The 25,232-nt window shown below is 38.1% G+C and overlaps 1 protein-coding gene across 28 annotated transcripts in view; it reads right to left on the bottom strand.

Annotated features, from left to right (window-relative positions):
- The window catches only part of SGIP1 (SH3GL interacting endocytic adaptor 1), a 194,844-nt gene that overhangs the window by 75,526 nt on the left and 94,086 nt on the right, over positions 1-25,232 (bottom strand). For all 28 annotated transcript variants that reach the window (XM_019731952.3, XM_074334889.2, XM_074334896.2 and 25 more), the window contains 2 exons: positions 24,489-24,543; positions 23,580-23,755 (listed from right to left, as the gene is read on the bottom strand). In XM_019731952.3, the coding sequence (XP_019587511.2) occupies positions 23,580-23,755; positions 24,489-24,543 (231 nt within the window). The remainder of the gene's footprint in view (positions 1-23,579; positions 23,756-24,488; positions 24,544-25,232) is intronic.

Here is a 25,232-nt window from a genome sequence, read left to right as displayed (position 1 = left end):
ACACGGCAGAAATATTGTAGCAAATGCTGTTGTTTAGGAATTAGAAAGAATAAAATAATATGAATTTAGAAAGGAACAGATATTTGAATGAGCAGCAGCAAATCAGCAACAACAGAAAAGTCTCTTTGTTAGCTGGCTCCAGCACACAGATTTTGATGGCCTTCACGTCGCAGCATGGTAAATCAATTAGGTTGGTGCAAAAGTAAAAGTAATCGCGGTTTAAAAGGTGAAAAATAATTGCAAAAACCGCGATTACTTTTGCACTAATCTAATAGAACAAGGTTGAGATGATGTTGACCACACAAATTGTATTCAGGAGAAAAGCCTGTTGAATGAAAAAAACCTTCTCTTCACCAAGTGACCATGTTTTTCTCCTTTCAATGATTACTCTTGTACGTAGGTTGTGAATAAATTTTCTTCATTTTGGATTCGTTAAAGCACCCTCCCCGCCCCCCCTTTAAAAAAAAGAGTAATTTGCCAAACTCTGAGATGTCACCTAACCACTGGGTTGGAATCATCCACACCTGAATAGCAATCCCTGCACTGCGATCTTTGATCCTCAGCCAAGTGGTTTAAACAGAGGACTACCAGCTTGTCAGCTGGGGCAGAATATTTGCCTCAAATAATAACGGATCAATAGACTTGGCATAGTGCTAGGGATATTTTAGAGGGCATTGTTTTCAGTTCCAGTTCTTCTGTCCAGGGGCTGACCAGATAGATGGGGGATCACTTCAAACATAGCAAAGACCCTTCTTTTTGTTGCTTTAAATTCATTACACTCTTCAACCTGAGGAAAATGCCTGAAATTTCACTTTGAACACTAAAATTAATGCTGATTTGTCTTGAAATATAGAATCATGTGACAGCTGAGGCATATTGACTTGAAAGCATATCTTCTCCAAGATGGAAACTATAATTATGTATTATTATGTATTAGCATATACTAACCAACGTAACTAATGGTCCAGGGATTTATTTTAAATTCAGGCTTAAAAATTATGTGATTTAAATATTGCTTCTTTAATTTCCTTATGGTTTTCTTATTCTTCATTATCACTTTGTTATAAGCTTCTATGATGCTTTCTGGCCAATCTCCAGATCTTGCGCGCCCCCCCCCACACACACACACTCACATACACACACACACTTTTGAAATTTAGTACTAGGCATTGGGATACCTATATATGCATTTAGTTTGTTATGGAAAAATGCTCTGATAATCCTAAAATATGCTCTTGACACTTATGGGATCAGAGATTTCCAACCAGTAAACCTAATTCGTCCACCTCATTTATACTGGGTTATCATAAATTTAATGAGAAGCCAACCTGGTCACCTGGCCTTGGCAACAATTTTCTCTACACACGTTTAAGGTAAAAATGTTGAGAGTTCTTACCGGGCTGCGCCTCTGTGATCAGCAAAAAGGAAGAGAGAACAGACACCTAGTCAGAGAATGATGGATCAGTCAACAGGCCTGGGTAATAGAAGACTTCATAACCAGCCAACCCATCGTTATCAGCCAAAGGAAGACAGGCAGGCATCATGTTTGCGGCTTATTTAAACCATTAGGAGGCTTTGGAGAACACTAAAGAGAATTTATCCATTGTTTGGTATAGCTTTGCTCCTGGGGATATACTGGTTTCAGTTATGTATACATAGAACAAAGCAGAAATGTACAAGAAACTTTACTGACAGCTGTTAATGTCTTGTCACAAGGAGTTTTCTTTGAATTATTTGGGGAGGGGAGATTTTGAGATAACAGGCAATACAGGGAAAACTGTTTCCCCAACAATAGGGTGTTAGCAAACATCATCGGCATCATGCATTTCCCACATAATGAGGGCCTAAATTGGAGCCTCCAAAAACCAGAGACCAGAATTAGAGCGACCTCTTCTTTACCTGGCTGTTCTCTTTAGTGTTCTGTGGAATGAGTGCTGATGAGAACGTTATTTTGCAAGTATCTTTTTTTTGGCCTGGTGATTTGCACAGCCTCTATCTCTAGGTAGGAATGTGATGGGGAAGATGAGCTGCCCCTGCCAAACACAGTTGGGAATAATGAAACTGTCCGGCACCAATAGGATACCAATAGAAGACCAGATGATGTCTGGAAAAACACAAGCAGATATACGACTTTTCTCTTGCACTCCTCAAACCAGGATTATGGCTGTTATCAATTTACCCGTCAATAATCTTTGATGGCACTCCCTTTTTAGGATTTTTTCCTGCGGTAACAAGCATGACTATGATGTGAGTGGGAAAAGAGATGTTGCTCAGAGTCTCACTTTTAGGCTATGGGCTAACCCATGAATTCACCAAAGGCTGCTGGGACCAAGTATTGGCCAAATCCCCAAATCCAGGCCAGGAGCACAGACACAAAGGTAACTAGAAAGTTGTTCAAAGAAAGAGGATGGTTCTACTCTCCAGAACATAGCCAGGAAATGGAAACCTATAGTCTTTCATATCTGGGAGGCCTCCATGACTATCTAGTCCAGCTGCCTTTATAAGAAAGGGGAACGTGAGGCTCTGAGACACATACCTAGTAAATGGGTAGAGTTAGAGAGATTTGAGATCTCTGGTCTCTTATTCTCATGTTCTTTCTAGGACACCAAGTGTGACATTGTCGCACTCCTAAGCAAAGAACATGTGTGGTTAATATGCGGGAACGGTTTCTTCTCAGATGAGTTTTGTAAGTAGCCAGGACTTTAGATATATTTGCTCCAGTCAATTTTACTTGTAATAACTTAAACTTTATCATTTGCCTTATTTTCCAGGCACTGCTCCATACAGATCCCATCTTTCTTATAAGTCTGTCTATGTGCATGGATGCAATTGAAGTAAAATTAGAAAAAAGGACACTGATGAATATGTATTTCTGGGCTTAAATTCTTTTATTAACTCACACTGTGTTTTGAGGGAAGTTCAAATACTATTTTATAAGAAGATTTAGGCTTTATAATTCTTTAATGACCAGACTCTTCCAAAGAAAGAAATGTGGCAATTTATGATTTTAGCTTCACTTATATGGCAAACAATTCATTCTTAAAAGTGTCATAAAATACAGTGAAGAGGGGATGAAAAGTGACACAAGTATCCCCAAGATGAAATTATGAGAAATAATGCAATGTAAAATGCAGATTGTAGCCATACAGAAACAGAAACTCAAATTCAAGAAATTTTATTAATATAAGATTATAAAGAATACTTTTCAAAATAATTTCAATATGTTAATCCACCTAACTTAAATCGTATCTTAATTTCCAGTGAGTTAAAAAAAAAACCACTAAATTTTAATCAATAGACCCTATATTGATTGCCTTCACCAAGGAACAGCTAAGTTCGTGTAGTCATAAGTTCATTAACCAGAACCCAGAAGACCCACTAGAAGCTGTAGAAAGGTCAGGCCCAGAAAGTCTCAAGGTCCATAAGGAAGAGCAATCTGAAACCTTAGAAAGACGAACTCCAGAAGTCAATGGAAGGGCTTTATCTCTCTTAATTATCACCATGAAGGAGCACAAACTGGACAGCAAAGTCATTATCAGCCAAAGAGGAGGAGGCGTTCCCTGTTGAAAGTTTTATTTTACTCTTTCTCCCTTCATTTCCCATTACCTTTGAAGCCCTTAGCATTCTGTCTTCGTTCTGCCAATACATTGGCTTCAAAGGTGGAAGGAAACCCATTCAGGATGTGGTGTGGATATATTCTATAAGCTGCACTCTCTAAGTGTGGGGCTGCAAACTCAAATGTGTGCAGGGCCAGGAGCAGGCGTGCCAGGTATAAGGGCATGTGTGTTTCACCAAGCTTTGGTGAACTGGCCACTACTCAGGTGCACGCACCTGTGCCTGCCCTGAAAAAATATGGGCCTCGTGCTGCCAGATCTTCAGAGTTGTTGAAAAAAAGATGCCTTATCTGATTTTTTTAAAATTTCAAACGATCTGGTGTTTCAATGCAGATTAAAATTGTTTTTTACTGCACTACCAAACAAAACACTTATGCAGTTGCTCGAATCTGCAGGTGGCCAATTTGTCTCTGATGGCAGGCATTTGTATCACATAAAATACGCTCTCGGTAAGTTTTAGCTGCTGTTGTTATTACTCCACCTGATTACTCAAACAGGGACTTTGCAATGGGTCTACTCACTTTCTGAACATTCAATTTCCTGCATTCCTAATGAAACATTAATTGTTCCGTTCCTAGATTTCTCTTGATCTTCTGATGAATTTGGGATGTTTGAAAACATTTTATTTTTCCCTCCGCTTTTATCTTGGTGTTGAACTTGGAGACAATTCTTTGTGTTTTGAGGCTGTTTTCAACGTAGGTAAATACCATGTTTCCCTGAAAATAAGACCTAGCCAGACCATCAGTTCCAATGTGTCTTTTGAAACAAAAATTAATATAAGATCCGGTCTTAGTTTACTATAAGACTGAGTCATATAGTATAACATAGTATAATATAATATAGTATAGTATAATGTAATATAATAATGGGTCTTATATTAATTTTTGATCCAAAAGACGCAGTAGAGCTGATGGTCTGACTAGGTCTTATTTTTGGGGAAACATGGTACTACTAATTTACGATTTGGTCACTAGAATGAAGATCTTGGATATATTTGTATTTGTGCATTTATATTTCTTAAATTTGCCCCATGAATATGCCTCCCTAAAGAAAATACTTGAGTCTATCCATATCCTTGCAGTCCACACAGGGTTTTTACTCCACACCTGCTTTGTTTTGTTATTTTTTGCACGAAAGGAGGAATTTAAATTCAGTTCACTGGGATATCTTAGTCTTAGCCAATGCAAGTAAGTGTTTTAGGATATTTTTAAAAAAGAAAGTAACCAAATATAATCTGTATGTTCATCAAAATCACTAAATAACTAGCCTCAGGTTTTGAAGCTTTACAACACACTTATTTGCTAAATTCAGTGCTATAGGAACAGGGAAAAATCCAGGAAAGGCTATAAAGCACCAAACAGGTATTTTTATACTCTCTAGTCATAGCACATTCAGTGATCCATGTTAGAGAATTTCCTAGGAAAGAATTAGGATATATGATCATTATGTTTATTATTTTGATCCTAACCGATATTCCTATTTATTTTTAATGCTTTAGGGTGAAAACAAACTATCTGGCAAGCACCCATTTGCCACCCCCCCACCCCCATGGTTGGTGTTTGTCTATATTTAAATTTGTATATCTGTTACAAGTCAGATGACGGTGAATACCTGTCATGTCCAATAGGCCTTGGTTGGGATGATCTGAAATTCCATTTGGCAAGAGAAGCAGAGAGCCTGTTACTAACCAAGTTATTATTAAGAGTGGACCAGGTTGCCCAATCAAGATGACATTTCCAAAGAAAAAGGAGGCAAGGGAGTGGGAAGAAGAAGACTCATTCTTTTCTTTTCTTTTTTTTTTTTTTTTTAAGACTCATTCTTAATGACACACAACTGAAAATGAAAAGGCGTACTTGTACTTGTGGTTAGAATTGCTGTAAGGACAACAAGAGGAAAACCAATGAGAAACAGAATTTTTGAAGCACCTTGGGTCAACTTCAGGTCACACGGTCTTGTCAATATTTGAAGTGGCCAAATGTGGATGATTCAGAGAAAGATTCAGGGTCAAGGAGAATAAGTGAAATTGGCAAAATATAAAAAAGGCTACTAAAGTGCACCAATGATGTATGCTGCATAGCATGTGATACATAGTTGACTCTACTCAGAAGTGGGACATTTAGTTTATCAGTAATTAATAATCAGTTGTTAGTAATAATACTAATAATAGGTGTTTATTTTATTTGGGGAAACAAAAAGACATTGGGCTCATATTTTGACAAAGTAATATTTTTATCCCATTTTTTTTTGTTTTTCTGTGTCTTTTGTTCCTCCTCCCTCCTATCATGGACTTGCTATAAGTGCTATCTTGTGCGTGGTACAGAGACTTCTGGGTTTGGGTCAATGGGTAGGATAAGAGGTTTTAGCACTCATTGCATCATACGCTGAGGTGAGTTAAATAAAACCAAGCAACCACTTCTGGTGCTTGTTAACATGGAAATACAATATTTTTATATTTTCCAGTGGTGAGGTCACCTGTGTCAGCCTCACATCAGCATCTTTGGGAACATGTTCCCAATAAGCCAGACAGCCGAGAAGAGAACATTGATTCTATTTTTTTTTTTCTTTTCTGAAGAAAATAATTCTCAGAATAAATTCTTTTTCAATTTTACTTAAAAAAAAAAAAAAATGTAGGTACATCATGTCGGATTTGGGCTGCCACTAAAAATCACCCACTTGTACTAAAAAGTAGCATATTAGAGGTGATTTACACTTTATGAAGATCCGCTTTTTCTGACACTGACAACTCCAGGAAATATTTTTCTGATTAACTGAAAAAATTAAAAGAGACAACTTCCTTTTTCTAGGCAAGCTTCATAAGAATTCATTCAGGATGGATGCTCTCATGTTGTAGATTAAAAAAAAAGAACTTAAAAAATTGTTTGCCTCGTTCATGCTATCTACATGTAGCTTGACTAATTCAAGTGGAAGCTACAATAAATGAAACTCAGTACCTAAAATATTTGGTCATATGCCTGTGATTGAGGCAGAGATGAATCTTTGCAAAAATTACCCCATGTCCCTTAATAACAGGCTGGTGAAATCACTTAGCAACCAACTTCCTTTTTCCCCAAACGGCATAATTAGGCCTTGTCTTGATTCACAAAGGTTTGTTTTTAAAATTCAAAATCTTGTTTAGATGTTAAACACAGTCAGTCATTAAATATGCAGATAATGAAAATGAACAGAATAAATAATGTTTGGCCAAAATGGAAAGGAATTGTTATTTCTTACCGGACTTTTCCTCTAAAAGCGTAAGCATGGGGAGGAAAAAGAAAGAGATGAGAGAGGTAAAATGTATTTTCATGAAGAAAAAGTTCAAGGTGCAGAATAACCTTACTTAAAGCAGCTCCCCAAGGCACTGATCCTATAAATACTTCCTATGACTGTCTGAGATGGTCATTCTTAGGCTGCTGGCTTTAGTTTTAAGGGCTGCAGAATAGACCAACCCAAAGTATGCCACTTTGGCATATTGACTGTTTTGAGCTGTAGGCCCGTGAAAACAACAAATGTACCAAGAGACTTTCTCTGAACTCACTAATCTGCCTAAAGATAAATCCTCCATAAGGAACCCACTTGTCATTAAGTACCTTCCTAGGAGTTTCATCATAGGAGAGACCAGAAGTCCATACCATACCCAGACAAACTGTGTCACAGACTCTCACACCTCCCATCTATTCTTCTAAGGGACCATTCATCTTTCCTAAAAATCATGTACTCTTCCCTAAAAGGCCTCCATCCCCTCCACCTTGCTATAAAAATGGTATTTAATCCTGAATTCTAAAGCTACCTCTTTGAGTTACTTACTTTTCCTGGATGTCTCCCGTACTCACATGAAGTATACATATTAATAAACTTCTGTGTGCTTTTTTTCTTGTTAATTTGTCATTTTGTTTGAGGTCCAACTGAAAACCTAAGACAGGTGGTGGTAAAATTTTGCCTTCCCTATAAATTCAAGCTATGGAGGGCATAGGTGTGGACTCTGTTTGAGCACATTCTAAGCTCTCTTTTGAATGGTTCACTTTCATCAAATAGATTAGTGCCTTGAAAATAGAGAATCATGCTTTGTAATACTGAAAGGAGTTGGAAAATACCATTAATGCATTGCAGCCAGGCATGGTCATGAAACTGAAACATGAGATTTTCTAGAACTTCAGTCTTGTCAGGGAATCAGGTACCTATCATCTTCTCCCAAGATACCTGGCTGCATCAATCAGTTCTTTCATCCCATCTTTTAGTCCCGCCCACTCCCTGTGAACAGTTACAAATGATTTTCCTGGGGAGTGGTCCCTGGTTCCCTGGAATGCTCTTTTATTTTCTCAGCAACTGTCTTAAGTGAGGGCCTCATTTCTTGCTGACAGTAATATGCCATGAGCTTCCTGTATGTGCTTCCTAGCTTATGGTCCTCTTTTCAGTTTCATCTCCTAAATTCATCCTTTGCACTATCCTCAGAATAATTTCCAAAAATAGTGAAGTGAATATATTACTCCACTCTTTATCAACCTGCCTATTATTCAGGAAATAGAATGCAAACTCCATTTTGTCATTTCATGCCTTTGGGATGGGCTCCAGCTTACCTTCACGCCCTCATCTTCCACTATTATCTGTGGGAAACCTGCACTTAGTGGCAGACTCTCCTTGACATCTGAAAGTGTAGCACACACACTTCCCAGCCTGTACTCAAGCTGCTTCTTCCACCTTCAAGGCCTTCTCCTTCTCCTTTTATTACATTCACATTCATTCTTCAAGGCCAGTAACATTTCTTCCCCATGGCCTACCCTGAGCCTCCCGGTCAGAATAAATTTTTCCCTTCTTTTATTTCATCACAGCACATTGTTTTCTTCAAAATAATAAACCCATATTGAAGGCCTTTCTATTTGCCTGGCATTTCATTGCCTCAAGGAAAACAAAGGTACACATTGGGAGTATATTTTTTTGCAGTTCTTATTTTGTTCCGTGTTATTTAGATATTTCCACTTGATTATTAGCTCACAGTAATGGTTATGAATGACTCTCTGTAGCTCCAAGCATAATGCTAGACACATAGTAGGCACTCAAAATATGTTTAGGAACTCCCTTTTGGGGGGCCATTAAAACACTATAAAATGTTTGAAGCATGGTGTCTTTTAAAACAGGGAGAGATGAATTGCTCTCTGAAATAAAACTGAATCATAGATGGACCAAGAGATGTGGCCCCAGTTGTAATGGTTCCTTCACCAGATCCCATAAATGTTTTACTTAGCTCCCACTGAGCCGTTGATCTCTCTACCCAGTAGTGACCTCAGGTGCTAGCACAGGTTACAAAGGCTCCAAGGAAATGGCACAGCTTTGCACAAACAGTAGTGTTGTGCTATGTGATCAGATCTCTAGGATGGAATTTTTTCCGATAGCAAAAACGAATGCTCTCGGAATGACGGAGGGTCAAGATAGGGACCACAGCCTGGGTGCTGCTTTCAGAGCCAGATTCTTGGTAAGTAGCACAGAGAAATGAAAAATTATTAAGGTTCAGGTTCTCCATCTACAGACCAAAGTCATTTTGGGGTTAACATCAAACAGTTTCAAAGGGGTTGTCTTGGTAGAAGGAAGAACATGCACTTTTACATATTCAAATTAGCTTAACCACTATTTTCTGAAAGACTCTGAGCAAGTTACACTGGGCCTCAATTCCATAATTTGTAGAGCAAAGATGATTATTACCTTGCAGAATTGTGGTGAGGAGTAAAAGGATGATACTGACAACCAAAATTTATTGAGAACTTTCTGTTACTGTTTTACCTTATGTGGCAGGTGTCATTATTATCTCTAATTTACCAATGAGGAAAAGGAGGCTCAGATGAGTTCCTAGGTCACATGGTTACAAAAGAGAAGAGTTGGGACTAGAATCCAGGTTGTCTAACTCCAGAGAGCCTGGGCAAGGTTGGGCTTGTGGCACAGCCCAAGTACCCTAAACAGATTGAATTTGCTTTCAGGCCCTTATCATTGTGGAGGTCTAGAAACAACAGAGCTAAAAAGCTCCCAGATCACAGGGCCTGGAAAATAATCTTGGATCTTTCCAGTGGAAAGAGTTAAATATAAGATCAAGGCCGTCCATCCTAGCAGGTCTCAAAGAATGAGCTTTTTAGAGAGTGAACTTGTGTTTCTAGGCATGCTTTCAGATCTTGGAATTAAACTCTGATTTTAAGGTAAATGTCTCAGCCTTTTTTTTTTCTTCAAATAAAACAAATAAAAGATCATGATAAGATAACTCTCTTTTTTTTTTTTTTAGAGCTAATAGTATCAGAGTTGACTTTTAATTATGGAAAAGATAATAAGAGCACCGGAAAAACATGTAACCCCCAGGTGCACTTGTACTTAGAGTAAGTGAATTTTTGGGCTGGACAAAACACGTACCTAAAATATAACCAGTGAATCATCTCTAAGTGAAGGGATTTTCTCATCCCATGGCCTGAGAAAGTATAAGCCTCTAATTTGCAAGCCTTGTTGAAAGGCAGCTCATCCTTATAATCAAGATTCCAAGGAATACGTAGCCCCTGCCTCTGCAGATGGAGACTCTCTCTCTGGCTGTGATGACCTCTAGTCACTTGCTAATGACAGGAGTCATTCGTTAGGTCTTGTTGAAGTCTACATTTCTGTATGAGAGGCTAGAAATCAGCAACATTTAAAACTGAATTAGAGCCAAAGCTAACAGGTGAATGGAGAAAATATACACCAGAGTTGCAATGATCCTTACATGGAAGTTTTGTGCTCTAAATACATTCCTGAATCTTAACAAGGAACTGAGCTGCCATGGGAATTTTTGGCATCCAGCTTTCTAGAGTGGGATCAAGAAATAAAAAGCCAGGTCTAATCTATAAGTCTTTTAAGAGTCTATAATTGGTTAGCTTTAAAAATAGGATGACTATATTTTAATTAATGAAATGTTGTTTTAAATATAAACATTTCCTATCTGTTATTTATGACTAGTCACAATGAGGAGCAAAAGGATTATTTATTAATTTATTAAACCATTAACAGATATTTACTGAGCACTAATAAAGACCAGCTAACTATTCTAGGCATATGAGTGAACAAAACAATAGAAACAATAGAGCTTATTTTGGGGAGTAGAGGAAGGAGACAGATAAGAAATATCATAAATATGCAAAGTATTTGAGACAAATGCAGTTTTCAAAAGTAGAGCAAATAAAGAGGGTTTGGGAATGCCAAGATAGAGAGTTTTGCAATTTTAAATAAGGTGGTCAAGGTAGGCCATGGTGAGAAAGTGACTTGAGCAAACTCTTGCAGTTGAGAAGGAAGTCACAGTGCAGCAGGCTGGGGGGACAGGGCATGGCCAGGGAGTCCTGGAGGAGTGGGAGTGGCAGGTGTGAGCCTGGAGGTTGAGGGTGTTTCCATCCTGCGGCGCTTGAAGGCCACTGTAAAGGTTTGGCTCCTCTCTGTTCCAGTGCAGCTTATGGCTGTTACCTATCAGGAGTTCTCAGCTGTGGCTGGTCAGTAAGCTCGGTTGCTGAGAAGAGGCATGGATGAAACAACATCAGACAATGCCTGGATGTGACATACACTGTCGTTTTTCGTTTCTCTTTGGAGCTGATTTTGATTCCTCAAGCACCACGTTTAAAAAATAAAATAGAGATGGGATTAAAATAGGTTAGGAGGTGGAAAGGGAGTTTCAATTTGGCAAAATGGAGTGAGGCCAGTCCACCTTGCCTTCCCTCTGTTGGTCACTTCAGGATAAGGGGCTCAGATGGCATGCATGGCTCTGTACCACGGCTGTGCTGGTAGCTGATTCCAAATGGTAGTTCCTTAGGTCCACGGGCAGTGAGTGGCTATTCTTTAGACAGAAAAAAATCTCGCCTTTATTCTGTTTAAAAATTACATTTCCCCCAGTCGCTGAGGAAACATTTTCTGACATAATTCATGTGAGTGATTCACATTCTAAGACTGTTTTTTCTAAAACAATTAAAAAATACATTCATTGCTGGAGATTATTTCTGGCACTAAAAAAAATTCTCCTTCAAAGGACAAAGGGACACTTTTTTTTCTTATGCTGTTATACTTACTTTTATACTATTATTAATGCATTTATAGAAACTCCTTAGTATAAAAATAAATATAATAGGATAAGAAAGATAATCAAGTTATCCTCAGGGTTAAGGACCACTGACTGAAACCTGAGACTTTAAATGAGAAAACAGACATCTCACTTGGAAGAGAATTGTGACAGAAAGCTAGCACTCACAGAAAGAAAACACATTAATAAACTTCAAAAAACTGTGCAAACTCTAAGAGAAGAAATGGAGTTATTATTCATATTGTTCATCCATCTAAAAATGGAGAAAAACTCAGTTGACTTGAAGGGGAAAAGACCAAAGAAATTGAGAACCATCAATTTGTTCTCTCTATAAAATAATGTGAGGGATATAAGTTACATTATATTGCAGTGAATCACCAAGTTCCATAAAATTTCCCACAGTGAAGAGCATCCATCAGTCTAACCAACCAACAAATATTTTCTAAGTACCTACTGTGTGTCATTCGGTGTTGTAGGCTCTCGAGGAAAGGCCTCATTAAGGAAGGAGTAAGAACTGCAACTTCTGCACACAGGATTAGTTGTCATAAACACACCCTTCCTGAATTGTTCACAAATGATGCTTCTACTCGTATTACAAACTTATTTTCAAAATCGACTGCTTCTTTATAGAACTCATTATACCCTCATTATGGACATTAGCTAATAAAACTAGTTTTAAATTCTAAACTCTACACCAGTAGGACTAACACAATCAAGACAGGAGATGCTAAAGATATATAAAAATTAGCCTCGATTGTAATTAGCATTGTAATTAAAAGCATGCAATTCTTATATTTGCTTCCGCTGGTTGAGGACATCCTAACATTTTGTTTCAGTATGGTGGGTGTGTTGTCTCAGCCAATTAGATTTGAAGTTGGTAACAGAGATTGAGGGTTTGAAGTCTCTAACCCTGGTTGATCATGTGTCAGAGCAGGGTGTCTGGGACAGCAGAACATAATTAAACAATTTGGAGTTATGCAAGGAAATTCTAACTCTTACACGTCACAAAGGAAGCAAAATACCCTATACGCAGAGGGTACAACCAACATTAATTGGGGAAGTAAGACAAAGGCAATCCAGATCGAATTCATATTCTGCCAAATTTAAGGAGATCAAAACATACAACAACTCAGAATTTCTTCTTACCAGAGTAGGGTGGGCATAAAGAGTTTGGAAAAAATGATATTTTTATTTTAAAGGTCAGAAAACAGAAGCAACAGAGAATTCCCTAGGACAAAATAATTAGTAATGAAGGAAAGAACAAACATATCAGATATGAAACTAATTCTTCTGCCGATAGCCCATGGCTTGTTATAATAGAGGAAAGAGAACAATATATTTTGAAAACATTAGGTCCCATCCATTTCCCCATCTGTTTCTCTGTAAGGCCCGGGAAAAAAGAGTTACATCTCATGTGCCAAGTCCGGATGATTTTGGTCAGGCTGCCTGCAGCTCTGTCTCGAGGGGGCTTCTCAAACTACATCCAGAACCTGGAATGAAGTCGCAATGTCTGCTGAGGCTTTGAAAGGGGCAATGGCGGCGTATATGCCTCACGACTGATATCCTGGGTCTAGACCCAACCCAAATTCGGTGTGCCCTGTGAAGCTCTTGTGGATGAGCAGAACCCAAGCGGAGCCTCTTCCCTCCAACTCACTGCACTTGAGGTCTTGGCTGAGCACTTAGCATCAGAATGCACACCGTCTTTAGCTTCCCTTTGTACCACGCAGCCTTCCTACCAGGAGCAAAAGCCAGTGTGTAGGAGACTGGAGCTCTCCTCCCCCTCTGATGACTCGGCTTTTACAAAACTCAATGGGGTGCTGAACCTTCTGCCAAGAGTAGAAAGGAAAGGGGGTGGTGTTACCAAGCAGCAACAAATTCATGGATTTTACTCTCTGGCAGGCTAATTTGGGGGGTGGGAGGCTGGGTGGGCCACCTGGAATAGAAAGGAGCACCAGATTGTCTCTGGTTCGAAGCTATCTCCCCCTCCTCACATTTTTGGATGAAATAACTCTGTTATGGATTGCAAATCTCCAGGAACAAGAGGAAACTAATTGGTCCTTCATAACACCATGTCAAATTCTTTCGTTCTTTGTATTACTGAATTTTACGGGGGAAGAGAGGAGACATTAGCATACAAGCCAGGGTAGGGCGACACCTACTCTCACATCATTTCTATCATCTGTCTTCTCCTTGACTTTGAGCAAGTCTTCCCTGGCAATTTTTTTTTTTCCCTCTTCCTCCCACAGGTCTCTTAACTCAAGGAAACAGGCAACAGAACCCCTTTCCTTGAGAACTGATACTTCTAGAACCTCTCCTGAGTGACAGGCACCAAACTGGGCATTTTACAACATTATGTCGTGTTATCTTTACATCAGTCCCGAGAAGGTAGATATTCTTGTTCCCATTTTACAGACTTGGGATCTGAGGATCCACATTAATAAGATACAGACTCACAAGCCTGTGTTCTTCCTACTTGACCAGTGTGCTTCAAGGAAACATTCTCTTTCTTAGCCCCTTTGCTCTATCCCCAACCTGCCTCTAAATCAGAGGACTTCCCACAAAGCCTTAGACTAGAATGCACAGCTGAGTATTAAAGCTGAGAGGAATTTTAAAGATAACTGAATCATGGACCCTTACATTTGGAGATGAGAAAACAGACTATGTTTGGCTTGGCAGAAAGGAGGCAGATACTGGAGTCCTGGCCCTTTGAACCTGCAGCAGCAGCCTCTGGATCTTTCTGAGTTGGTTTCTTCTCTAAAGTGGGGTGATCATCACCTCAGTCCATGCTTGATAGTGCTGCTGCTCATGTCATCTTTCTGGTCATGAGGTTATTTATAACATGTAAGCCAGTATTATAATGCACGGTTGATACAAAAAATACTTGCTGATTGACTGATTAGGGAAACTGAAATAGATGAGTCATGTAAAAATGAGGTGTCATTCCTCAACATTTAAAGCAAAGGTTCATGAAGTCTTAATATAAAATGAGAGAATTTTAATAAACTAGAAATCACATATGACACAGCAGCAATTAAGCCTGACTGACCTCAGCTCAGCCTTGCTATCACGTGTCACATGAAATGACACGTGAAATGCCATAGAAAGGAGTATCTATAGATTGAGTGGGAAGAAAGCTTGGGAGGTGGGCTTCCCATCTGGGATCTTGGGCCCTGTAGGTATCATCACAGTGATAGCCTTCAGAAATTGTGAGTATTCAGAAATTATATGTAAAATGTTTTGAATGAGCTAATAAGCTTTTTGTTTTTTTCCTCTGAAGAGAGAGCCAATAGCTTTCATTAAAAGTAGTGTAATATAGTGGTTAAGCGTTCCAAGTTAGCAATTAGACCTTCTGAGTTTAAATCTCAGGAACTTCACTTACTACCCTGTTTGCCCGAAAATAAGACCTAGCTGGACAATCAGCTATAAAGCGTCTTTTGGAGCAAAAATTAACATAAGACCGGGTATTATATTATAGTATTCCCAGTATTTATATTATATTATATTATATTATATTATATTATATTATATTATATTATATTATATTATATTATATTATATTATATTATATTATACTATACTATATTATACTATATTATATATTATATTATAAGACCCTAAGACCGGTTCTTATATTAATTTTTGCTCCAAAAGATGCATTAGAGCTGATTGTCCGGATAGATCTTATTTATGGGGAAAGATGGTAGCTGTGGCACCTTAGGTGAGCTAATTAATCATTCTATGCCTCAACTTTCCCATCTGTAAAATGGGGAAATTAATAATACCTATCTCATAGGGTTGTGAAGATAAATGACTTAATACACATGAAGTATCTGACACACAGCACACAAATTTTCACAGCTGCCACCACCAACATCATCATAAATTCTTGAAGTGGTCCATGATCTTCAAGGATGCTTGGGTGTATTCACCATGAGATACTCCATTGTTCTGATTAACAACAGCTATCATTTACTAAGCACCTCCTTTGGGCCCTACTTACATAAACTTACAAAGTACTAAGCACTTCACATGCTTCGCTTCCTTAATTCTTACAAGGATCCTGTGAATTAGGTAGTATTATTAGCCTCATTTTACACTTGATTAAGCCTTGACTGAGGCTTAAGTAACTTACCCACAGTCACATGGATAATGAATGCAGAGCCAGAATGCAAACTTAGTTCTGACTTGCTCCAGAACAAAAAAAAATTTATTGAGTACAGAACTAAACACTTGTTGTCAAGGACAACTTCTCAGGGTAAGTCAGCAGTGAGTCTTGGCTCACCAAAAAACAAAAGTAATTGAATCAATGGCAGTACATGAGAAAAGGATATTGCATCAAGAATTAAATCATAGCATTTGTTTTCTCATTTCCATGAAAGCTAAGGGAGCACAAGTTTCAAGGTGCCTAGTGAGCAAAACACATGGCTAAAGATGTGTCAGAGACTGGGCTCCCTGTGGGTCTGGAGAAATGGAGATGTCTATGTCGGACACCCTGGGCAGGCGTGGGAGGTGAGGAAACCAGGAGACTGAAATAGAGGCCAGAGGGGAAGCTGAGCACAGACCACCATATTTTTAATCAGGAAACTGAAGACAGGCAGAAGTTTGGACCACAAGGGGAATTTCAGCTTCTGCGTGCTGCTAGCAATGTTGTTTGTTATATGTTGTTTTCTGATAAATTTGTAGACAGTGTTAGCAAGAAGGTTGGACAAAATCTATCCAATTTCTGATATTAGCTGTCAGTACCTGCTACACGGAAGGTGCTTAACAAATATCTGGTAAATTGATTTGGTGGGGGGTGGGGGGAGCAGCAGTGAGAAACGATGTCAGTTCTCAATGCAATATATTTAGTGGGGGACACACAATGCAGTATCCCACTGTGACTTTTAACCTTCAATACAGTCTCCATATTTGTTCAGGGAATTTTAATGTTACTCAGAAAAATTTAGGAATACTTCTGGAATTATCTCCAAAACCAGTTCATAGGCATCACACAAAAAATGTTATTTTATTAATTTTCCCAGTTTCATGCTCAGGATAATTACTGGTCTTGGCTCTAAATGAGTTCTGGCTATCTGGATTTTCTCATTTATCACTATTAATGATATTCTTTAAAATCTACCTTAGGCTTTGCAGATAATTCTAACAATAACAATAAAATAATCTCCAAATGCAGTATTGATAATAAGTATTATATATATATATATATATATATATATATATATATATATATATATATATATATATAATATAAACTCAATCTTTACAATAGCCCTATGAAGTAGCTATGGGGATTATCTTGATTTATAGATGAAGAAACCATGACATAGGTTTTGTAACTTGCCCTAGGCAACCCAGTTAAGAGGTAGAACCCAGTTGTTTGGGTAATCGTGACATCATTGGAATAAGTGTCTATTTCCATCTCCATCTCCCTCAAATTATCTTTTTTTATTTTATTTTATTGGGGAATATTGGGGAACAGTGTGTTTCTCCAGGGCCCATCAGCTCCAAGTAGTTGTCCTTTAATATAGTTGTGGAGGGCGCAGCTCTGCTCCAAGTCCAGTTGCCATTTTCAATATTTAGTTGCAGGGGACACAGCCCACCATCCCATGGGGGAATTGAACCAGCAACCTTGCTGTTGAGAGCTCGTGCTCTAACCAACTGAGCCATCCAGCCGCCCCTCCCTCAAATTATCTTAAATGGAATTATATTCAATTGTATGTCAAATTCTCATTTTGTTGTTTTTGTAAGGGCATATTTCCTTATAGTTCAGTCTTATACCATTATTTTATTTAGCCCATTTCAGAAAATAAATTTACTTTTCAAGAATAAAGGCATTGTTGGAAGTTGTAAGGGAGGTTTTCTTCTACTCTTTATGGAGGGAATGTGCTACAAAGAGAAGCAAGTGGCAGAAGCACTCAGCTCATGTCTCCGGTTTTATTTTCTTCTTTAGGTGAAATGATCTTTACACTGTACTCACAGAAAGAGATGGACATCCCAACAACCACCTTGTAAGGCAGGTAAGTGCTTGTTATTCCCGTTTTAGATATGAAGATTCGGAGACTCAAATACATTTAAGAAACTTGATTCCAACATCTTTCCCACTATACACCAGTTCTTACAGTGGATAAACACAAAGTTTCTATTTGCTTAAAGAAATATCATTACAAATGTCCAGTATAAAATAAAAAACTGACTTAAAAATAGTTCACCTAAAAGGTGGATCAGATTTGGTTCAGAATTAAAGTCTAAGATAGCAAGAGAGCCCAAACTCCTTTAACCGCATTCAAACCTTGAGATGAAGATGTATTATAATTCAGGACACAAAAACACAGAATGTTTTCAGGGCAGGAGGTTGGAAATGGGGAAGCAAAGCTATAACTCAATATGGACAAAAAAGTTTTTTTTAAATATACATTTTATATATATTAATATATATATACATATATATGTTATTGTGATAGTTCATTTTTCCTGTTGACTTGACTGGCCACGTGGTACTCAAATTAAATATTTCTGCTTGTGTCTGTGAGGGTGTTTTCTGATGAGATCAGCATTTGATTTGGTGGACTCTTTAAAGTAAATTGCCTCCCATATTTGGGTGAGCATTATCCAAATCTATTGAGGGTCTTAATAGAACAAAAGGCAGAGGAAGGAGGAATTTACCCCCTTTTCCTGCCTGACTATTTGAGATGGGCCATCTCATCTCCTGTCCTCAGACTGGGATTTACACCCTCAGCCACCCTGTTTCTCAGGCTTTTGGACTCAAACTGAATTACACCACCAGCTTTTATGGGTCTCCTGTTTGCAGATGACAGAGTGGGGGGCTTCTCAGCCTCCATAATCCTGTGAGCCAATTTTTCATAACACAGCTCTTGATGTACCGGGGGTGCCAAAACTATGTATACAAGTGGACACTTTGGGCAGTGTTGCTTAAGCAGTAGCTCGCTGTAATCAGAAGTGTCTGGACGCTGATGGTAACCACTTTGAGCACCTCTTACAATTGCAGAAGTCAAATGTGACTTGTATTCATCTTCTGTTATTGGCATATATTGAGTATTATAATTTTAATAGTTTTTTTCCTTTCTTAAAATATGTATACATTTTTTGGCACCCTCTGTTTTGTTCAGTTTCTCTGAAAAACACTAATGTAACTAGCAACGAAAAAATGAACAGCTTCAAAGCACCAATTATGCATCAAGTACTGTTAGTAGAATCTTCTGCATGCTTTATTTATTCAGTCAGTTATTGAATAACAATCTGAATGCCTAATATGTACCGTGCACTGTGCTAAGCTAATCACAAGAGACAAAAGTCAAAGATTTGACCCTGCCGGAGACCAAAAGTAACTGCACAAAAAGTCCATAAGAATCATTATGTCCTCACGTTAGGGAAGAAGAAACAGATACTCAGAACAGTAATAGGGCTTATGCAAGGATACACAGATAGAACATGGTAAATCTGGGCTGGGTGCCCAGGTCTGTCTGAATTTTTGTGTTATGCTCTTTCTGTTACTACACAGCTGCTTCCTATTAACCCAAAATTCTAGATCAAATTATTTAAGCATATGGCCTCAAAGCACTGGGAAAAGAGGGTAGTAACCCTAGGTGCCACAGCAAAGATATAGTCAAACTAAATCCATCAATCTCATGGGGCTTCTGATCTGATAGATCCAGGTAAAGCTATAGCCATTCCATGTCTCTCAAATTCAGCATTGTGTTTAATCACATTTTCATCACTGGTGTGTTTGAACAAAATGGAAATATATGGCCAGGATGAGGGCAGAGATGAGTGAATCTTCATAGGGCAAACAAGAGAAGCTGAGGTAGGTTATCGATAGATGGATATAAAACTAGGTGGTGGTGACATGCCACAGTGCTCTATCCTTGGCCAGGTCCCATTCACATATTTGTTCACTCACTCACTTAACTCACTCATTCACTCACACACACAAGCATTTATTGAATGGTGATGATATATGAAAAGGTCGGACAATTAAGTTCGTGAACTTTCCACTGTGCACTTATAAAAGACCCTATGTCAGGCCCAAGGGATTTGTGGGGGACACCAAAATGTACCATGTAGATTTCTCTTCAGAAGGGCTTCTCACTCCAGTTGCTGAGACTGCTACTGAAAGACAGCCTTCAGCTGTCAGTATTTCAGTATCTGCCTCAGCAGCAGCGAGCCACCTCACCCGAGGTCACACCTCCTTTTGGCCCGTCCATGTTGAAGTATGGGTTGATACAGCGGTATAAAGGTTATTCATCTCAGGACTAGCTCTGAAGGGTCATTCCATCTTTAGAGGGCCCCATGTGGTCAGCTCATGCTGTTGTCAGACATGCAAAACAACTTAACTTCTCCTTCTGCTCACCCTACCCCTAGATGTCGAGTACAAGGTCACTCCTTAAAAAACATTTTGCACACTGATCTTAAAGTTGGAGTTGAAATCAGTCTACTTCATGGAAAACCCACTGGGGAAAGGAGGGCTTTGTCCTTTGCTTATCCTCTAAGGAGCACAACTACAACCAAGGACAAAATTTACACAGAGGCAGCATTTGAGTTTAATGTGGGTTTAATAATTTTCTTTCAAAAATGAAACAGCCTGCCTCAAAAAGCAGTAAACTTTGTAAGACAGAGGGAGCACTATTACTGTTGGAAGGGCAATTTATTAACCAAAAAATTTGGCAGTTTAATTAAATTTGTTTCTGTTCATCCTGCTGCTGGCTAGCATACAGCACAGAATCACTGTTATTTAGATATTAATAATGAGAAAAAAATTTAAAGAAAACTTCCTAGATGCAATAGGTTCTGGGAACAATTTGAAAGTAAATGGGAAAATAATTCCATTTCCTAATGAGCTCCTCAAAGTAATTTGAGATTATTTAAGACATCAAGGCAGAAACTATCAATATCCACCAATATCCATTCTTTCCTTTGACTTTTAGAACAGAACCCAGAATTTTAGCTGGTTACATGTCTATCCAGACAAAGACTACATTTCCCAGACTTCCTTCCAGCTAATGTGACCATGTGACTAAATTATGGCTGATGGGATCTAAGTGGTAGTGTTGTGTGCAATCTCTGAGTTAAACCCTTAAAGGAAACCTATCGCCTTTTATTTTCTAGTCCCTCCATGTCACGGCTCGGACATGGAGTTGATTGATGGTGGTAAGGCAGCAGCATCCTAGGAAAGGTGGAGCAGTAATACAGAAAGTCCCTGGATTCTTGCACAACGCCTAGAGTAGGACTCTATTACTTATCTGGATTTGTCTACAATTTTGACTTTTATATGGGAGAAAGTAAAACACCTATTTTGCGTAAGCTATTACCGTTTTGGTCTCAGTTAAAACAGCTCTACCAATATTCTCACTCGTACAAATGCCAAATCAACAAGTAAAACCTGGGTGATGGTCATTCCTACCAGCATGATAAGAATAGAAATTAACCTCCTTTACCTGTGAGTTTACCTTAACATTCTTCAAAAGAAATAGAAATTATAAATCCAACATAAGCTATTGTTATGAATAACTTACCATATGGAATCTCCTCTATTTCTCTTAGTATAATGATTGATGCTTTTGTAGCATAAGAACCATAGCCTAAATGAAATATTCTAATCTATCATTAACTGGCGTAGGCTTTATTTCTATTTTTATACCTGAATTAATTATAAATATATAAATGTCTGACTGTTTGGCTGGGAACATCTAAAGTTGTACAAATCATTTGTTATTTTTATCATGGTACGAACTGGATTTCAGAAGGTTATTTCTACACGTCTCGGACATAATGTAATGGATACATAATTTGTGAAATATAGGTACATATAGGCTATCTTGAAGAGAATAAGGACGCTAAAGCCAAGAATATGCTTTCAGTTACAATTTGTCTTTATACTTATCTATATCCAGAAGTGCTTACCTTTCCCTAAAGTAGCATTAAGAGCTCACTTTCCTATACTAAATATAAAAAATCAGAAACATTTGTAAATCATAGTAATGGCAGAGTCAGCTTTTCACATTAGAGGGAACAAGCTGGGGGAGTGGGGATGGTGGTGGCAGGGGGACCGGTCCGCAGGATCTTTTTGCTTTGTGGTGTTGCTAAGAGGCAGTGCAGAAACAGCCTAACTCTGTGATTACTTTTTCTGAGTGTCTCCATCTTGTTTTCACATTGCTTTCCCTAATATCTTTTTATGAGAGTCTTAACCATATCATGTCAATATAACACCTTAAGAATAGGAGTTGGGAAGAGCTCAGAGTAAACAATCACTTTTCTTGCTGCATTCCCAGCAGCATATCTGGCTGGAGGAATAACTACCAGAAGACCCGAGCATACATATTCTTTTTGATAAAGAGCATTTCTTTTTACCTAGACCCAACCAGTTTTCAGCAAATATCTATCATGTGCTTGGATGTTCTAGTGAGTTTTCTTTCATATAAATTTGTTCATTTAATCCCGTGAACTTACATCCTTACACTTATCCCAAGTAGTTTTAAAATGCCCACTAAGCTTATTACATTCTACAGAGAAGTGGATACAAACTGGTTCCAGGTATTTAAACGAATTTTTACAATTGGTTAAAAAAAAAGATTCAGAAGTGAGAAATTATTTGAAAGATGCCAACTGCAAAGTGAAAGCAAGTGCATTTACAATGCCCCCATTACTAGAAATCACTAGTACTGCAGACCAATATGTGAGTATTATTACAGACCAATACGTGAGTTTAAAACCTGTACCTTCCATTGCAGAAGGAAAAGAAAACTAATATATTTCATGTCTCCCTTTTCAGGAAGACATCTTAAGATAACAAGTAAATATATGATTTAAAATTACCTGAAATATCATTTGCGGTGGTCGATTACTATTAGCAATCATTTTAGCTGTCACTAACAGTAGTGATAAAGGCCATTATAAGCAGTAAACACTAAAGAAGTCATCATTATAGACTCTATTCATGCCAGGCAGGCGTCTATCAAAGGACAGATGATTACAACTCCTTAGAATGGTTAGTTGAGATATTTCCAGAAGCATCTCAAAAGCAGGTCAGCATTTATTAACTACTTCATTTAGGGGGAATGCTGTAGGGAGATCACATCTCTCTGAAGAAGATGCCAAGAACATATTAGCTGCTAGTTTGAGAGCCTTCATCTGCTCTTCACAGCTGTTTATAGAAAACAATTGTAGCATTTATCACACACCCAGAGAAAATACTGTAAATGTTGGAACTTAAAATTCAACAGCTAAAGAAATTTAGTAGATGGGAATTGGAGGAATTACAAACTGTGTGTGGAAAAATACCGATTTGAATAATATAAATAAGGCATACCTGTATTTGAGGTGCCTAAAAGATAAGAGCATTTAAGACAATTTCATAATAAAATATAATGAAGATTATGAGTTTTAAACTATGATTTATGATATTAGATTAATATATTTTTTGGAGCATAGCAATAAAAAAGTTTTTTTTTTAAAGAAATTTTCTTAAAAAGGATACAACACATGAGTTTCTATGTGTTGTATCATAAAATAGGACACTAAGATATGTTTAAAAAATTATTGTTAGTAAGTCTGTAAATTTCATATTGTTTTTAATTGCTTCAGAAGTAAGTCTAGATAATTTTTTTGTTATTGTTTTTTTCTTTTGAAAATGCTTGCATGAAAGTAAGTGAAAAATGAAATGTGGTCCTATGCACTTTTACTATTTTGAAAAGCACAAGAGCTGCAATATACAGTGAACATAACTTTCTAAAGCTAGAATGAGCTGCTTAAGGTGTATAGCGTTCATAAAATGGTGACTATATGTAGCCTTCCGTTTAAGGAGTTTCTGCTGTACTTAATGGGGATGGGTAGAACACAGCTCTCTGTCCAACCCCACTCAAGCTTGACATAGAAAAACCACTCACCACCGGTGATGGGGAAAGTGCAATGTTGCCTATCGATGCCTTCAGTTCATCTACAGTTGCAGTATTCTTAAGAATGTCTTTAGATTGCAATGGCTTAATCTTGATATTAAATTTCTTGTGTGATTCTTCTTCCTCTTCTGACTCACTTGAAGAATAAAAGTGCTTTCCTTTGGTAGGTAGAACACAGTTAAAGATACATAACTCTTTTTTTCTACTGGGAGGCAATGATGAGTTTAAGACCAGAGTGATTACACATAGAGGCAGCAAAAGTATCCTTAAGATGGCAAAAAAAGCCAAAGCAAAACAAACAAATAAAGGAGTGAATCAGGAAAGGGTGAGCATGCAATCACCTTTCCTTGGAACATGATTAAGGATGGTGAATATCAGGGAGCAAGAGTGGTAACGTCCTACATTTTGGCTGCATTGGCCATGTGGTGTGTCACACTCAGTACACACACTGATGGGCCCACATGAGCTTACTTGTCTATGGAGAGAGGAAGACCATTCCAGTGGACGATTTTGTGATGAAGTTTAAGTGCTTCAGAGCGTGACCTGTTCTGCCCAGAGATGATTGGTGGGGAGAGCACAAGAAACAGCTATTTTCCAGTCATGATGGTGACATTGTCATATCAGGTTTTAGCAGACAACCCAGTACCCACAATTCGTGCAATTGTTTTTCAGCCCATTTCCTCTTTCTCGTCTCTCTTGTCTATGAATAGATAGATCAAGGCAGAATGCCTGCTTGTTAGTGATCAGGGTGTTCTTTGGGCTGTTTATTCATCTCTAATATTAGGGACAAGAGGACTTAGGAAGCTTGGGTTATTTCAGCACCTTTTCAAAACCTGAATGGATCATACTGTTTTATGAGAGAAAATAAACATTAAAATAAAAAAAATAAAGAAAGGATATAGCCAGGTTCCTCGGGTCTGATGCTGTAGCCTTCTTCATCCAGCTCAGGTGAGTTCTATAAAATACAAGGGCCCATGATGCAATTAGTATCCTGACAATAATCAAGGAATTATTCACTTTCCTTCTAGAGCCTTTTACTTAAGGATATAAACATGTTTCTCATTTTTGAAGGCGAGGATTTTAACTTTTGGAAGTGAATGCCGAGCAGAACATACTTAGATATTTACTCAAGGAGACTTGGGGAGTCTTTCTATTGGGAAAACAAAGTAGGGGTCAACAACTGTCAATGAAAAAAAAACATTCAAAGAGAATTTATCATGCATTTTCTGTAAGCCAAGCACTGTGCTAAGCAACATGGGGTGGGGATACAAAATGAAAATTATTTGTCCTTCGGAAAATTCAAATGTATTTTGGTAGGAAAAAAAACAAAAATAAAACCTCACCAAACTGAAAAACACAAGACATCAGTGATAGGAGTTTGATGGAAGAGGAAGTTAGTGAGGTTTGAAAGAACCGGGGATCTGCACGTGCTTTTTGGGATAGATGGGGAGGACAGAACCTATATTGACACCCCAAGGCAGAAATGGACAGTATCATTCAGGTGGGGAAAGAGAAAATCACACTGAAGATGACATGACTGGAAAGGAAACTGTACAGTGGGAGAGCATGGGAGCTAAGACCATGGGGGCCAGCATACTGGGAGTGGAGTTCAGACTTGATATAGCTACCGAAGCTTCCCAATTA

The sequence above is a fragment of the Rhinolophus sinicus genome, chromosome 14 (genome assembly GCF_057876585.1).
Source record: "Rhinolophus sinicus isolate RSI-liver-muscle chromosome 14, RSI-T2T, whole genome shotgun sequence".
Classification (NCBI taxonomy): domain Eukaryota; kingdom Metazoa; phylum Chordata; class Mammalia; order Chiroptera; family Rhinolophidae; genus Rhinolophus; species Rhinolophus sinicus.
This window is presented reverse-complemented; position numbering and strand designations above follow the sequence as displayed.